This window comes from Vanessa atalanta, chromosome 16, assembly GCF_905147765.1.
Source record: "Vanessa atalanta chromosome 16, ilVanAtal1.2, whole genome shotgun sequence".
NCBI lineage: Eukaryota > Metazoa > Arthropoda > Insecta > Lepidoptera > Nymphalidae > Vanessa > Vanessa atalanta.
The window spans coordinates 5,673,099-5,691,395 of record NC_061886.1 but is presented as its reverse complement, the minus strand read 5'-3'; the positions used below and the strand labels follow the sequence as shown (position 1 = coordinate 5,691,395).

The following is an 18,297-nucleotide window of genomic DNA, read 5'->3' as shown; positions in this document are numbered from 1 at the left end:
TATTCCATATTTTCATATCGGCGTTTAGAAACGAAATGTAAAGGAAATTTACTTTCCAGTTAAATAGCCACAGCTTGTGCCAAATCAATTGAAAACTAACATGTCTGGACATGTTCAGGTAGAATACTTATCGAATAAATAAATATATTTTAAACAACGTCTAGACTTAAATAAATGATAAACGTGGGAAGTTCGAAATTCGAATGATTTGGCAAGTGATAAGCTTTGTTCCTTTTTTTTTAAATAAATAAATGCACTTGTATTTTTTTATTATGCCTTACAAAACGAACTCGAAATATAGGATCATTATTAATTTTTATTTTAAGCGTGGAATTGTATTTCTAAATTTAAAAATATATTATTAAAATGTAATACATATTTTGTTTTTTATTTCTAATTTTTATTGTAAATACTCGTCTCACTCATATTTCGTTACAGTTTTTTTGTGAGAATAGCACTCAAGATGAATTACGAACTATATTTACCGCACTATATAGACTTTAGTTACAATGTAATTTCATATAAATCTTTCTTTTCTCCCACAAGTGCAATATAGTTATGATTTATGAAACCCATGACCGTTCTTGGAGTTTATTCTCACATAAAGCGGCCTATAAGAAGCTGTCGAGAAATCTCATAATAACAATAATTACTATCACGCTATGGGAATCGCTGAAGAGTTCACAATAGTAAGAGAAATCAAGTTTAAGTGTATCGATAGAACAATCGCTCTAAGCTTTGTGCGAATTTCGAATACTTAGATGTAAATTTAAAAAAAAAATTGAATTTTATTCTGGCTACATTTTTTTCATTTTAAATAATATAGTCCACGAGTCATTCTTTCCTTAATAACTAGCCAAAGTAAGTTATCGTTTATATCTTATTAAGTAAGGAACATACGTATTTTAAAATTGTATTGAAAAAATATTACAATTAAATTAATAAAACTATTTATTCAAAATCCTCACGAATCTCGACTTCTTTTACCCAATACGACACCTAATTTCGTAAAATCGATATAACGCTTCCGTTTCTTGTGTTCGACCACGATATACATAAATATTTAACGATTGCGTGCTCTTTAACACATTTAAGAAACTATAATTTACGTAATTTCAACCTAGAACATGGTAATAGAAATTTACGGGCAATAAAGATTAAGTTGACTATTTGGCCAATGAATCTTAATTTTATTATTTACTAACATTTTTTTATTATGACTAGTTTCGTCTACCATGAGACCAGAGATGATTTCAATTCGGCCTGTCGTTACACTGGCTCACGCAACCATCAAACAAACCCAGTCAATACCCCGTATGGAAGCTTAGCTTTTCAGAACTGATACGAAACCATTTAGGTACATAGATGGACTTACTTGATTTCTTTTATAATTGTTACATGCCTATGAATCTACATGCATATTATTTATATGTAATAAATAGCTATTTATATATTTATTAGTTTTTCCTGTAATGTTTCTTAATTATGGAAACACCTAACTCATTGATTGTGGTAACCTTTTAATTGTAATCGCCACACGCAGCTGAAATAATAATTAATATAAATAAGGTCGTGTTATATATATTTTTAAATGGAAACGTACACATTTTATATAACAAATAAATAAATACGAATTAAATTATGATTGTAAGATTCACAGTAACGTAATAAAAATAAAGAAGGTATTGGGCAAGTTGATTTAATATGATATTAATGAAGTTGTATAGACAAAGGCGATTCACAAACTTGGCATACGTTGTTCAAAACGTATATTCGTTGTATTGTATCAAACAATAGCATGACAGCTGTTGTGGACACCTGCCTTATGGCACAACTGTCGCTATGACGACCAGGGTTCAAACATAAGGCGTGCGTGTAACTTAAAATAAGACTACAACGATGCTGGAAATAGCATTAGATCCTTTTCCGTTCTAATATTTATCTGTAAGATACATAGCAATGTCCAATATGTAATATTTTAGTACGTATATTTTTGATATAAATATTTCTGTAATTTTAAGTGTTGAATGTAATGAAATTTAATGTTTAATAGAGATTAGATGTGGTATTTAATAAAACTATATTGTTAATTAGTTAATTATTATCTCACTGCTAGGAAAAGGTTAGGAGAAGCATCGGAACTTCTTCCACACAACTCGACTGTGCGTTGGTGCATATAAATGTTAAAGCAGAACCCAGAATTTTTAATAAAACACAAATTAAAGCACATAAAACTTAATAATAATTGTGTTCGAACCCGCAATCTTGCGTTTAAATATTCTATATACTAAGCCATCTATGATATCATGATCCAAACAAAACAATGAGAAAATATTATTAGAATTAACTTAAACGAATTAAGCTGGAATAAATATATTATACATTTATACTTTAAAAGAAACTCGATCGTGATTTCAACAAAAATAATTATCTTTTAAATTTTGAAGATCAACGATCCGTCAGAACAAAAAATCTTCGATAGCCACGATGACGTCACACTAACTGTAGTTTTGTTGACGGTTCTCATAGAGGTGTAAAGGAAGGTTTACATTCGATATATACTAAGTGTTTAGTCCTTGTAACACATCGATATAAACATAGTTATGCATATCACGTAAGGAATTGTGTACTCATGCCTGTGTATATTTTAATGAAATAAATAATCGTCAATTACATTTTTATTTAAGTAAATTTTTTACGAACCCGTCTGATTCATTTAAATTTTTAATAGAATTTTATTTTAAAATATATTGTTTTTCACAATTTCATATTAAAAGAATACAAGCAATTATAAAAAAGGAAAATAACCATTGAACAATAATGAAGAAATTATAAATATAGACGACCAAAAAATTATCAAAATGTAATGATTCTATTATTTAATTTTAGTTACGATGAATTAATTAAAGATAAAATAATGCATACATGTCAATGTTTTAAATTTTGGAAAAGAAGTTTTAAAAAAAAACTGACGTTTAATTAACACAATATATTTATTTGTAATTAATACATTAAAAAATCTTATTCGTCTTTTATATAAATACTTATACGACTGAACATAACTTTTTATTAAAAAAAAAAAAACGTAATTGTAAACCCTAGTTAAAGAGTGGTTAAAAATGTAATTGGGTGGTGATAAGCAGCGCGGAACAGAAACTTGTTCTGCGCAGGAGTGCCTGTATCCGGTGGTTAAGGATGCCACATTCAACTGCTTGATTATTTTTTTACTGACATTACAATTGCTCGTAATAAACCACTCATGTATGTTATTTACATAGAAAATTGTATTCATAATTAATATATTTTTAAAAGATTATACGCATTGAAATAGCAAGCCATGAATTTCATTTGCAAATATTATAATAAGATAAGAGAAGAACAACCGTCATTATTAAATATATTTTTTTAAGTTTATGATATTATTATTACTAATCGTAGTTATTACAGTTGGTAATTCGCAAACAAATACGTCAGTTTTTTTTTTTATATAGTACGATATAGTTGCCACAGCCCTAAACTCGTTAGAATAGTAATGTCACTAAACGTCACCGTGAACGTTGAACGACAAGAATGACCGCGAAAATTCAGCAATACAAATAATAGTTAATTGGGCTTGGCCTCCCAATAAAATGCCAAATAAATGTTTGAATTTTTTAACAATGTCATTTTTTTAGTCGATATTTACATTGGCGGAATCGGTACATGTTATATGAACAAGCGCGGCTGTAAACAGGAGTCGCTGCCAACAATGCTATTTATACTTAGTATTGACGTAATGAAAAAAAAAACACGCGATTAACAGATTTCCTTTCGATATTAATTCTATAAAACTTTTAATTATTATCGTTTTACGTAATGTTTAAAAACGCTATTCTAAATTTAAATATCTTGAACAATGTTGAAATATTTTTATCTGTCTATTGCCACCATACTGGGGTGACCTTTCGATGTATATGATATTGAGCAAATTTCGTAACACACTACAATTTATAGCAAAAAATCGTTTTGTAATCAGTCATTGATAAGATTGGCCCGGATTCAAGGCCATCCGAACATCGCATTTATAGCGCCAATATATACAATCAATCAAAAACTTCGAAGTTTGTAAGCATAAGAAGAGAAAATATTACCTCGTCGGAAGCCGGTGACGTTAAAGGCGAATCCTTTGAATCACGCCTTTTCGTAATAAACTCTATAACCAAAGTGTTCAAAGATGTTCTTCTACGCGAATATATCATTTTGTAAATCGAATCACTTTCGAACTAAACGACACTTCACACAATTCCCGACGCTTGAGCGCGGAAGAAAAAAAAAAACATTCGAATGTTGATTATAATAATGCGTCCGTCCCATCTGAATTAACGCAGGAAAATGATGTATGAAAACTGGCAACGTACTGAAATACTGATAGCATTGGCACCAGGAAAACGTGTGATAACATGAAGCTCACCACAAATAATATTAAAGGTATTACAGAATTAGCTTTGTATAAAAATATTTATATCACATCTCATGCCATGCTGCTATATATATATACTAACCTGATTTAGAATTTAATAATGTCTTTTGGTAAATTAGAAAGATATAAAACCCAGCACTTTAAGTGTTTGGTTAACATATTTGTCAACAGAGTGGGTTAATTACGTATTACACAATACATTATTAAAAATAATTTATTTTTAAGAACAAAAAGTATTTAAAAATGGAATTAAATTATTTGAAAAACGAATATTTACATAATGTTACATACGGTTACAAATAAAACATAGAAACGTAGTCGTTTTTCACTTGTCTTTAAAAGGAAAGTTAATGAATAGTCTGACCACGAGGTTAGTTTAAACAAAAGACTAATACTTTGTACAGCGAAAACAAAACAATGGCTTTTTGCTTTGTGCCGTGGTCTAAGAATTACAGGAAAATATATATAAATAGATCACAATACAAGGTTGCAATTATTGTTAATATTAATTATTTTATATACTTAATTATATTGAATATTGCGTGTACCAAATTTATTATTTATGTAATGAGGTAAAAATAATACAGTTATTTGTAAGTATATATTTTATGTAGAATTATGTTTTGAATAAATGAGGTTTTATATAACCGGATTTGTATTTTTTATTTAATTTTTTTTTTTTTATTTCTGTACCTAGAATTATTTATAAGTGTATTTATTATTGGGATAATCGTTGATATTTTCTTTATACACTTATACGACGCTATGACTAAAAAGTTTGAAATAGCATAGTCGGTCTATCTTTTCTATTTTACTATATTAATTTATTCTCATTTTAATATTCTTACTTTGTTTCAAGATAAAAATTGAATGAACTTCATTAATTAAATCAGTCTTTGAAGATACTTTGTTCCTTTCTCAGAACATTATCATGTTTAAATCATAGAAAAATATATTCAGTTGAAATAAAACATACTTTTAACTTTTAATATTACAATATTAATAGGCGAACAGTAGAACAAAAAATGCATTATACAAAGTGACTTAATTTCGCTTTTAAGAAACAAAGAAACAACGTGTTATTAAAACTCATCTTAAGTGAGGTTTAAAAAGCGATTAAAACACTTTCAAAATTGCTGCCTAACTTTGAAAGGGGGTTCCCCATACAGGCTAGGACAAAACGTGCAGCTATTTCACTTCATAAATCTGTTAGCATTAAAGATGATGGCACTCATTGCGTGGGCTCAAGTACAGAATAGTAGCGCCTAGCGGCTCTCTCGGAAAAAGCGCCCTGTTATTATACGTAATTTCTTCGCCTACACACATAAACATAGTTTAAATTATACAGCTAGCCAAGTAAATCTTTTATTCTATTGCTTACGATAAAGTTGTATAACGTTACCATACGTTACTACACGTCACCAACTGTTATAAATATTCTGTTGCTTTATTGAACTAAGCAAACCTTTTCTAGAAGCAGATTTCCTACCCTCAAACACCAGTTTTTTGTATTAACGTGCCTCAGATTTAATGAGCTAATATAATACAAGCAATAAATACATTTTTTGATTGGCGTATTGTAAGATTAAGGCATAATTTTTCAACATTTATAACTATAGACAATATGTACTTACCATGAGGTAGTCCATTTGTCCATTAAGGAATTTACAATACAATTTAATTATGATACGCAATGTATCTTTATCATTGTGTTAATTAATTTTCTCTATACTGTGGCAACAGCAACGCTCTCTTTGGTAAGGCCTCATCTTCACGCAGTATGAAAACGTTTTTTGCAATTTTCTTTGCATTAGGATTTCCATTACTCGGAGTTTTTTTTTTTTACTACAATAGCGGCTTTTACAGTAAATCTATATATGCAATATATATAAGTATGTAAGCGCATTGAATAAATTATGACATTCGAATAATTAATAAATTTTTGTTTCGCCTTTTTTTATTTCGCCGTTGTATAAACAAACTTTTATATAAACCAAATCAATAACAGTACAACCACTACCAGTATGAGATATATATATTTACACTTCCATGCACGGTATTATATAGAAAACATTATAGTATGTTTCTATTGACTAAGGAGCCGTAGCTCAACATTTGGTATGAATGTGTATCTATGTAAATTTTAAAAATAAGCACGAAATCTAGGCAATTAATTCATCATTAAGAGAGAAATACGGGATTATTGAACGGTTTTAGTAGAATGTATTTAATATCTAGTAGTATATAAACAAACATATCATTGACACCTCATTCTTAGCTTTATGCCACCATCAAACAATACTACTTAGTATCGTTTTGTTCCGGGTTGAAGGATGAGTGAGCCAGTGTAACTACAACAACTTAGTTCCCAAGGAGAAATAAATAGTTAATATCTTTAACAGCACCAAGTCTGTGCGGTAGTGACAACTTACCTATATCAGGCCTATTTCCCCGTCCACCTACTATATCATAAAAAAGCAACATCAACACATCTAAGTTGCAGTCTTATATATAAATGAATGTAAAAACTACATCAATATACCTACATATATCTATATAATAAAGGTGAAGAGATTGAATGGTTGACCTACTAATCTCAGGAGCTACCAGTTCGCTTTGAATAATTCTTTTTGCGTTACATAGCCCTTTTAATGGAAGGTTATTGGGTACATACCTTCACGCTACGGTCGGCTAGAGCGGAGCGGTAACCAAAAACGCCAGCGAATATGGCGTTCTGAATAAAAAAAGGTATATCCAATTTTATGTGAAACCACAGGGCTCATGAATTCAAATCTATACTAATATTATAAATGCGGATGTAATTCTGTCTGTGTTACCTTTTCCACGCTGAACCGAATTAGATGAAATTTGGCGTGAAGATAGTTTGTGTCGCAGTGAAGGCCATTGGCCTTTTTTAAGTCACCACTCGAGGGGGAAAAATGCGCGGGTGACGGTTTGTGTGCTATATGTAAAGTTTTATAATTATTGCGCGGGTAAAGCTGCAGGCTCAGCTAGTGAAATATAAATTAACGTCTACGTGTTATACACATTCACAAATAACAGTAGAGCATGTATAAAATTAATTACACACTATTACTGATAACATATAGTTTTGAACTTTCTAGCGACCTTTAAAATCAAAGATATTTGTAGTAATTGTATATATAGGTTGAAATGACATAGCTGCGTTACTCGAGCAATATCTTTGTCGTGTCTTTTATATATTGTATTGACATTTTCCCTATAATTAGCTCTAGCGAATTACCTCCTTAATTATTAATAAAAATTATAATTTTTCAGTCTATTTTTCATATTAACATTCAAGACGCATGTCTTAAATTCTTCTTGTTTTTTTATCTTAAATAGGTAGGCAGACTGGCAAATACACCTTCAGGTTGAAAGTCGTCTTCATTGCCCATACAGGTTGCAAGAAATATTAACCAGCCCTTATATCGTCAATGGGCCAACAACATTGAGGACTCAAATCCCTTTATCAGAATTATATCCCACAGTTAAATAACTTATCCTTGAAACCGGAACAAAGCGACACTAAGTATTGGCGGCAGAATTACTCAATAGTTTAAATTGTTTTCATTTTTTTTTATCGATGGTATTTTACAATAAATGTAATGAATGCATGTAATTATTACAATACGAGAATTTGCATCAATATCCCGTATCTCCCGATACAGATAACGTAACATAGGAAACGGGAGATAGCGTGCGATAATACACGAACTTGTATCGTATCAGCGTGTCTCGGTCAAAGGCCTTTATCATTGAAATTTATTATTGTCAAAAGAAAGGTGAACGCCACTCATTGAACTGATAAACTTTCAATATTATATTAATTGTCATTTAACAGATCGACGGGTAAACACGTTTGTATACAATTAAATGCGGCAGAAACTTCAATATTTTTGTTTTCTATTATATTATTTGTGTGCGCTTCAATGGTAATTGCTTGCAGTCTTATATATGCTATTACCTAACGTTAGAAATAGTAGGAATGGTTCCTTACATGGCCAATGCGCCACCAACGTTGGGAACTAAGATTTTTATGTCTCGTATACCTGTAATTATACTGACTCAGTCACGTTACAAGCCGGAACTCAACAATGCTATGTAGAGTTATTTGCCGCTAGTCTATCTGATGAGCTACCCAGATTAATAGAAACCCAAAAAAAAATTAGACACAGAAACATTATTATATTTAATTAACGTCTAATATAGATACTCATATAATACCTTACTAGATAAAACTCTTGAATTTTGATATATATATTATTTATATTTTCAATTTGAAACCGAGTATCTTAACCCACATTCAGAGGACAGATAGTGGTCCGTACGAACTCATGCCTCTGAATTAGGCCCGAAATATATTCTCATGGCCGCAATTGTTTTCTCACCTCAACATAAATATTTAATGAACCTTACGCCTTTCTACAATATCTCCAGAGACGTTTTTTAAGATATACTATACAGGATGGTCGAAAATTTTGCGAAGCGCTATGTATTTTGCCTTAGCTGACAAGGGTCTTTTTGTGTTACTGCTAGGAGTCATGCATGGTGTTCCACGTAAACTACCTGCCGTTTCATAGATATTAATAAATTATATGATCTCAAAAACCCAGATTTTAAAAAAAGATATTGTCAAATTCATGAACAAACCAACCAACCGATACGAATAAAACATCATATTATTTTATAAAATTATAATATAACGATAAATTTAAGATGAATTTGTTTTTACGTTGAAATTCTAAATTTAAACGTACACAAGATATAACCACTAAGCCGTACAAAAAATACAAGAAATTCAGAGTTTAATTTCTGTATACGAAAACAGACGCTAACAATCGTCGAAATCCCAAATGCAACATCGATAGAACTGCACCATTTGTTTAAACGTTTATTTTAAAGGCTGAACATTTAAGCGAACGTGTGCAAACATTCTAGACTACAAGTGCTATTAAAATCATTAATAGAGCGCGTTATTCTTTGCGAGATGATAAGAAAACTTTTTTTTTTTAATTTGAATTAGAAAATGTTTAAAGATATTCATAAAATAAAATCGGCAATGTTTTTGACGTACATACTTTTTTTCTTAATATTTTCTCGGTGTTTTTATGCAAACGTAATAATTACCCATCTAAGTAATCTACTTAACAGATATAGGCCACAAAGACTTACTGGCTTTTCTTAATAATCTCATTAGCGGCTGAACTCAATTGAGAGATTCTAATAAAAGAAAATGAAAAAACAGAAATAAATAGCTTCAGTTGAGACATATCCAACTAAATCAGGTTTCATATACATAAAACTGACCAGATTATCTCTCTAGGACAACAATATGCATTTTTTTAATGATATAATTTTATGCCACAAAATTTCCAACCGATCTGCCCACAACCGCAGTTTCTGAAAATAATTTAAAATTTGAAAACGAATTAATTTATGCGATTAATGTGGCGTTAACTTTAAGAACAATACAAATAAAATCGCTTGGGCTCTATTGTTTTATCGATTTTAATGTAATATTCAATTTAATCATTAAGTTATTATTCGATAAATAATTACATATGTCGGAAATTTGTATTTATATTGTGTTGAACCAATGTTCAATATTTATTTACCATTTAGATTATTAAAAATATGTTAAAATACATTATCGTTAAAAAGTGTGTCCGCTATTGCCCGGTTTATTTGTATGTGTAATTAGTTGACTTAACTTTATAAGTAACTATGTATGTGTGTGTTAAAAAAAAACAATTTGATGACGAAAGTAGTTTAATAATTCGTATGACCAACCCCAAAATTTCCTAGTAACAATAAACTAATACCTATTCAATCAACTAAAAGCGTGGAGTGAATCAAATTCGTCGATGTAATAATTGCGCCATAAAGTCTATTAGACAACTCACACCTTATACCTATAACACTATTACGAGTTCGCGCCAGTGACAACACGTTTTTTTTTTTTTGTCGAAATGATTGGCAAATATCCTAAGCGACCTGCTTAATAGATAATAATCTATTATAATGCATCACGGAAGTCGATAAATACTAAACTTTTCGTTTAGTTCTTAACTACATATAAAGTTCACACACACACGTAAGTTCTTTAATTTTAAATAATAAATAAATTTTAAATTAAATATTTCGATTATAATACCAATAGTTAACTGAATACATAATTTACAACAACAGACAGAAATTGGATATCCACACTACAATAATTAGTAATATGAACTTAGTGATGTGTTGTGAAAATATATACAAAACTCTATGTATAGTACGTACGAAGGTTTTAATAAATTTCAGTTTAGAAAATTCTTTAGCGTGAAAATAATAATAACTTCATTAAATCAAAATACCTGCGTTATTAAATTCCGAATTCTTTGGTATATTAAAAATAGCAATTTTTTTTTAACGCACGTAATATAATCGAATGGATAACTAATTGGATGCAAATCAAATCTTGTTCCTTATTCAAATAACCGAGAAAAACTAAGATATAAAACCTACATTCGCGCAAGGCTGACGTAATGCGACCTTTACCTGCCGCATGACGGAAATAATTGCCCGACTATACACTTTTTTTTTTTAAATTACCGTATCTAACGATTCAAACATTACATATGCATTGAAATTTAGACGCTTATAGTATAGCAAAGTAAGGTACTTATGTGTATTTTATTAATAATTAAGTGATAAATTACATACCAATATAAAAAGGGTAGATTTCAAATCGTAATCAAAAGCATCCATACCTGTAACAAGAAACATAAATAAAATAATTATTTTTAGAGTATTAATTATAAATATTAACAAACGGGAATTGCTTTACATTAATATTTTTCAACGACCTAGATGTTGTAGAAGTGTAGCTGATAGCCAATTGGCTGTAGATGTCAAGGTTCTGAATACAAGTAGTCACTAATTAAAAAGATATTGAGCTGTTTAAAATCAGCATTCCGGAATAATAAACGTTAGTAAGTCAATCAAAAAAAGTATATCTGGGACATTCAAGTTCTTAATTTAAAATAATATTATTACGTGTGTTCTGCGACCCTACCTACAAATATTAGTAACGTTCACGCTAATGGATATTTAATTTAATTAAGTAATCATTGTCATACCCATAAATAAATGTACAGAATATTTTCCCATCGTAAAATAAAATCGTGACTATAATCTTTCGTCAACACAACCCAGTTTCGAAACGTCGTAAACTTAACATAAATAATATTGTGGGACAATGTAACGTTACGAAAGCGGAACACCATGCACATGGTGTATGTTGTGATAGATGCATTTGTTTATACAAAAATGCGCTTAAATTATAATTGGATTAATTCGCTTCTGGAGCGCGCAGTCTAATATTTATTGAGCTAATTGAGCTAAAATTGAGCTAATGCTGTTCTTATAATATATACATAATTATAAAGAAAATGATGTTGACTATATATAATATAATTTATACCCTATAGCGTTAAGGAATAACGAATCTTTCTACCAATTAAAAATATTTTGAATCAAATCATTAATTCCAGAGATTACCTTGACATGCACATAAACAAATTTTACATCCATATAATATTAGTAAGACTTACTTACGCGCTTATAAATGTTTCTTTTGACGGCAACTTGATATAGGTGTTTCAAGAATGTCGTATCTCTACATAAAATCAAACTTTTATAGACTCAATTTGTCTTTTTGTGAGTATGATTCCGATGAGTCATGTGCAAAAAATATAGAAAAAAATCCACAGCCACTGTATGATACTTTTGTGACAATTAATGTTTAAACACATAAACTTTTTTCCTACGCCTCATTTATAACTAAATATAAATAATTAAAACATCATAATTGTTTAAAAATTTGAACTGTTTACTATTTGAAATAAATCGTTAACGTTTGAACATTTCCTGAAATCATATTATGATTATCTTATTTTATATGGATTATACATATAATATATGTACGTACCATGAAATTCCATTATAAAACAAAAAAAACAACACTAGTTTTTAGTGAGATTTAATAATATTGAACAGATCTAATAGTTCCTTATCAGATAAGAATGTGTAAATAGAGGCTTAGAGTAAGAGCTCTATAGCCTTGAGAAAGGCAGTATATTCTCTCACTAGTTTCGTACCTCCTCGTATACGTAGAACCCTCTTTTATTAACATTTGCTGACTAAGCACTTTGCCTGTTTGAGAGCTACCTGGAAAGTGTACTTCCTATGAACTTCTACTTACCTACACATACATATTTATTTTCTATAACAACGCCCTCAGATTCGTTTTAAATAAAACAGAGCATGTAATTATTTCGTATGAATATGAAATTTACTCAATATGTATATTGATTTTAAGTTTAAAGACTAAAATAGAAAACTTTAATCACGTGTATTCAAATGATACTTCAAATTAAATACCATTTTTAATAGCGGCACTTCGCTTAGCATAGCATATTCACAATAATACAATTTTTGATATTTTTTTTTCAATATTATTAAAAAAAAAAAAAACAACGAACAAATAATCAACTCAATAGTAAACAGCCCCTTTGACCCGTAGATACTGGCACTGTGAGAATATATATCTCATGATATCAAAGATTATAAACCTATAATTACATTGACATGTTTCATCCTTCAAACATAAACGACAATTTGACGAAAACAGGTCTCTTATATCAAATAGAATCAAAGAGATCATCTATATATTGTCATTGGGAACCTTACTTGTATTTTTTTTGGCAGTTCTACTCCATTGAATCTACATTCCGAACCGATTGTAGTTTTAAATTTAATTTAACCGCTTAAAATGTCAATTTAAGTCCTTGAAAGAGCCTACTTGAATTTTCATCATTGTATAAATGTGATCAATGATAAGAGACCGTAGTCATCATTAATATATATTTTTACACTTCAAAAACAAATCAGAGAAATCTATAAATAATAAATATATGTATACCTATATTTATTATTTACACAATAAAGATCAACTATACAAGGCCACAATTTTTTATTTTTCATAACGTTAACAAAAAAATCCTAAACAATTTATTTTAAACTTAAAGCCGTAACATTCACACGCTATTTTTCTATTCGTAAAGTTAGAATTAACTCCGTAATGAGTTTTGCATGACTAAGATGGGTGAAACCGAGAAAAGGCCATTAGGTTTCACATTGGAAAGTGCCGCTGTGTTATAAGCAACGATAATTACAGAAAAAATACTATTAGTTAAATATGTAAACTTCATTTTTCCAATATTTACATTCCTTCTTATTTAACAATAACTAGGTTGACCTATTGATTGGATATTGCTATCACATTTGAATTATGTAATCTATAATTAGATGTTTTTAAAATAAATCCGGAATAAAACCAATGATTATGAGCTATGATTCCACTTTTTCTACCAAATCCGTACCTAAGATAAGCACCTAAGCCATAGGTATATATAGGTCCTGCGCCTCTATCTCCGGTCGGACTTTAAGAGTAAGAGATCAATAAACTCTTAACTGTACACTATATTAACAGTTGCTTATTTTACTAGTAATGAAATCGGCCAGACTTCAAATTATACCAACGAACCTTACATTGATAAATTTAGAATTTTATATTTCGAATGGTTTACACTCCCACCTTAATTATTCAGCCAGTGTACAATAGTTGTCAAAGTATTTGTCGATATTTAATAACCGTCACATCCATTGTTCGCTTTTAGTTTAGATGATCCATCAAAGGATTTTATATAACAATCACATCGAAACTCATAGCCGTATGTAGAAATATTCAATCTATTATTATGGCAAAATTTTAATCGATATAAAATAGTAGATTAATTAACTATGTATCTAACTTTCAAAGAGACTAATGTTTTATGTATGACCTAAATCTATATCTATAATAGGTATAATTGAAAAGTAGCAACCTTAACTAGACAATACAATACCAATATAACGATAGTAGTAATCGAAATAATTCCACGAAAATTGAATGAATGACAACGATATGAAATTAATGATTGGTTTTTATACAAAAGAATGATTACTTCATTGAAACCAAACATAAAACGAATCTAACTAACTCTTTCAGTAACATTAAATAAAAATCGAATTCTACTTCAAGAAAATTCAATAATAAAATTATTTTTATAGCAATAATATAGTTTAGAAACAATCATAAAGTACCGTAATTGGTATGCAATAAAAATTTACAACCATTTGCGTGACTTGGTTAACGAGGTTTATGTAATACTATATTTTATAATGTATAAAGTTTTAAAATAATGTTACATTTAACCAGATTTCTATAAACAGATTAATTTAAAAGCAATTAATTCGACAATAACATAATCAAATCACTGTCCCGATTTTAACATGAAATGAATTTTATACATGAATATATAAACTCACGTATTAACGAGCAATGTAGTAAGTAAAATACTAACTAGTTAGTTTCATCTCGAATTCACAGATAAGTCTATTTAGTCAGACAAGTATATATACTCTATATACTAAGAAGAATAAAATTTAATACTACACTAGTGTACTAACATACAAATGAAGCACGTGAAAGATTAACTTCCATTTAATAAAAGGTTAAATTAAATAAATGTGTGTAAATAAATGTTCAGTTTTGTATAAGAATATGCTTTATGCTAAAATTGTCAAACAAAGGTTTATGTATATTATACTACTAAATACCATTTCATTATGTTCTCAAAATTGATCTAAGTTTTTGCTTTCTTCATTTGCATAGAAGTTTAGAGAAATGTGCATTATTAGACAATATTCGTTTTAGAAAATCTTTCGAAACAAATTGTTACTGTTGAGGTATTTAAACTGGTTAATAATTACTTTATATTTGTGTTACTGAATTTCAGAACTCGAGTTCAAATTCCAGTATTTTATCCGCTGAACCATCTCGGTGATATAGTCATACAATTGGAAATCGTGACCAATTCGAAACTCGATCGAAATGAACAAATGATCCAAATGTCTAAAGTTCTAAGACCCTTGAACGTTGTGATAAGCACAAAGGACCCCAAGTCATTTGCTTTGTTTAAACTTTAAATATACTTGAAACGGTACAAACTTCTGGCCATTAATTTCGAATTCAGTACGATACAAGAAATCTCTTTGCTGAGATCACTTAGAAAATACTTCTTTACCGGATACGAAACTTGTACAAATTGACTTTTTTATATTATATTAAACAGAATGCTTTAAGAACTATATTGATAGTACACATTTAACCTAAACAAAATACATATTTATTTATAAAAGTAATGAATAAAAAAAAGTTACACCTTTAAGAATAAATACAATTTAAATGTAATCTTTTTATTATAACTAAATGCAAGTTATTTAAATCGAGACATTAATTATTTATATTTTAGTTTGTCTTTCAGTTTGTTCGGGAGATTTTAAGGCACAATTTAGTTTATACTTCATTAAAATCAATTAAGTCTACCAAAAGTTATAACAACAATAATACAAAAGTATGTATAATACAAACCGCGAGGATAACTAGTTAAAAAAATATATCTCGGTCTTTGCCAACATTATAAATTAAAAAAAAAAGTTTAAACTTAAAATGCGCAAGACCCAATTGAAAACTGAATGATCAATGCATTAACACGTGTGTCGTTATAAACCGTGCGTTGTTATTCAATACAGATGGCCCGGTGTAGCAATTCTTATATTATACTGGACAAGAGAGTCGTGACGTGGAATAATGTTTTCAGTGTTTTACATAGGATTCGTTACGGAATATCTTTGTACAAGGTTGTACGTACACGTTAGGTATCACGGTCAATGAGATGTTGTATTAAACGAAATTCTTACATGACTGAGAAACAGTATGAATGCCTTATTCGACAATGATTTAATCACTATTACCTAAAGTTTATAAGTTGTAAGTAAAAAAAACACAGCATATCATGAATGTAATAATAATAACGAAGATAGTGACAGAACTAATTAAATAATAATAATAAAAAACGTGATACATTAAAAACGTTCATAAATATATAAATCTTAACAAAAATCTTAAAAGCAGAGTAAATTTATAAATATTAATAAATTACAATTAACATAAATAAAATATTACAACCGTTATTAATCAAAAAGCGCATCATAAAAGCAATATTCAAAGTTCTACAGCACTGAGCCACATAACTGGTGTTAAGTAGTAGGTTAAAAAAGGGAAAATTTTCAACTTCACACTATAGAAGCTTTAGTCGTTTGAAATGCATCCAGGTCACGACACTTGAAAAGTACATCACGACCACGAGTTCAAATCTCGTGAAGCGTCTGAAACGTCTTTCATTCAAAGGTTGGAAATAGAACCGGCGTCTTTTCAAGATACCATCTCATTTGCAAAACAAAAGTTTCTCCTTGTTCACCTCAACTACTGTAATGAATTCTAGCTATTTTTGTAATCGCTATTTGTATAAATGTTGAGTAATTATATAATTACCCATAATCGTTTTAATAGCGTACATATTAAGTAATCAATAATAATAAATTAACTGTTATCAGTTTAAAAGAATGTTGAGCTGGAGTATGCTCTACATCCTACACTGATTAAAAACATACTGACGCATATTCGCCATTAAATCCAAAATAAAAATTTAAATAAACTTCAATGAGGTTTCAACGTTACTATTGCGTTAATGCAAATCTGCATTCGATTCTGAATGTAGATTTGAAGTACAATTGTAATATGAGCTTTATATACATATATATATTATATATATTTTAATAATACATTTAAAGCTATATATTAATAGTTTAAGTAGGAACAATGACAGTAGGCAGATTTGTATATAAATAACTTCAAATTGAGTGATAGGTTTTCAAACTCCCATCATCCGATACGATAGAATTGAATAAGTCTATTCGTATGAGGAGTGTAAACTGTGTCATCAGGGACAATTCATCATCCGCCTGTCAATATTATCTTGTAGTTTTTATCCCATTAGCACCACCGACGGTGCGTTAACCTTTTTGCCGCGTAGAAAATAATAATATAAAAGCCCGTTTACATATTCACTGTTACAAAGAAACCAACGTTATTTATTACATAAATAAATTATTATTTACGAGCCCGAATCGCATATGCATTTTCTATTTTAATTCAAATTTGACATTTAAATAAATTATTTAGATATTCCGTTTTTAAATGTATTAACTCTTCCGCATTTTCAATGTAGACCTTATCGGAACCCAATAGATCTAACTTAAAAAATCGTTATACTAAATAAATAGTTTTGTTTTAAAATTTCTATTTAATAAATACTAACAAGGTTACATATTTATCATTATAATATAGTTATGTCTAAGTTAAAATACATAATATAACATAATATATAAATAAATTATTAAAAATCATCGATGTAAACCGCCTCCAAGAATCCAAGTTGCAGAAATTACCACAGAGATAAATATTCAGCAATAAGCTTATTACAAAACTAGGGCAGTCGATAAGCAGGCAAAGTCACTGAAGCGTCGATTTATAATAAAGTAATTTGTATAAATACAACAAAATTAAAACTTTAAAAGTACATTTTTGTTCTTATTGGACAAATTATTCTAGTGCACTAGTTAAATCAATTTATCAATGGCTTAAAAAGTAATTGTCATCATCAAATGTTGAAAAATCCAGTCTCCCACATTGATATATCACCGAAATAAAGTTAAATGAATCATTATCAACATAGCAATCAGAAATCAGTTCGCGCAATACGAGGAAACCAGCGTTTTTAATGGAACTAGGGATAAGATAATAACTATATTTTATTTTTAGTATA

The 18,297-nt window shown here is 29.1% G+C and overlaps 1 protein-coding gene across 7 annotated transcripts in view; it reads right to left on the bottom strand.

The window, feature by feature from the left end:
• LOC125069689 (rap1 GTPase-activating protein 1) overlaps nt 1–18,297 on the bottom strand; it is a 264,762-nt gene that overhangs the window by 57,646 nt on the left and 188,819 nt on the right. For 2 of the 7 annotated variants that reach the window (XM_047679227.1, XM_047679228.1), the window contains exon 1: nt 4,131–4,390. The exons of the other annotated variants lie outside the window; for them this stretch is intronic. In XM_047679227.1, coding sequence (XP_047535183.1) covers nt 4,131–4,238 — 108 coding nt within the window. In that variant the 5' untranslated portion in view covers nt 4,239–4,390. Of the gene's footprint in view, nt 1–4,130; nt 4,391–18,297 lie in introns of those variants that run through there. 7 annotated transcript variants of the gene reach the window in all.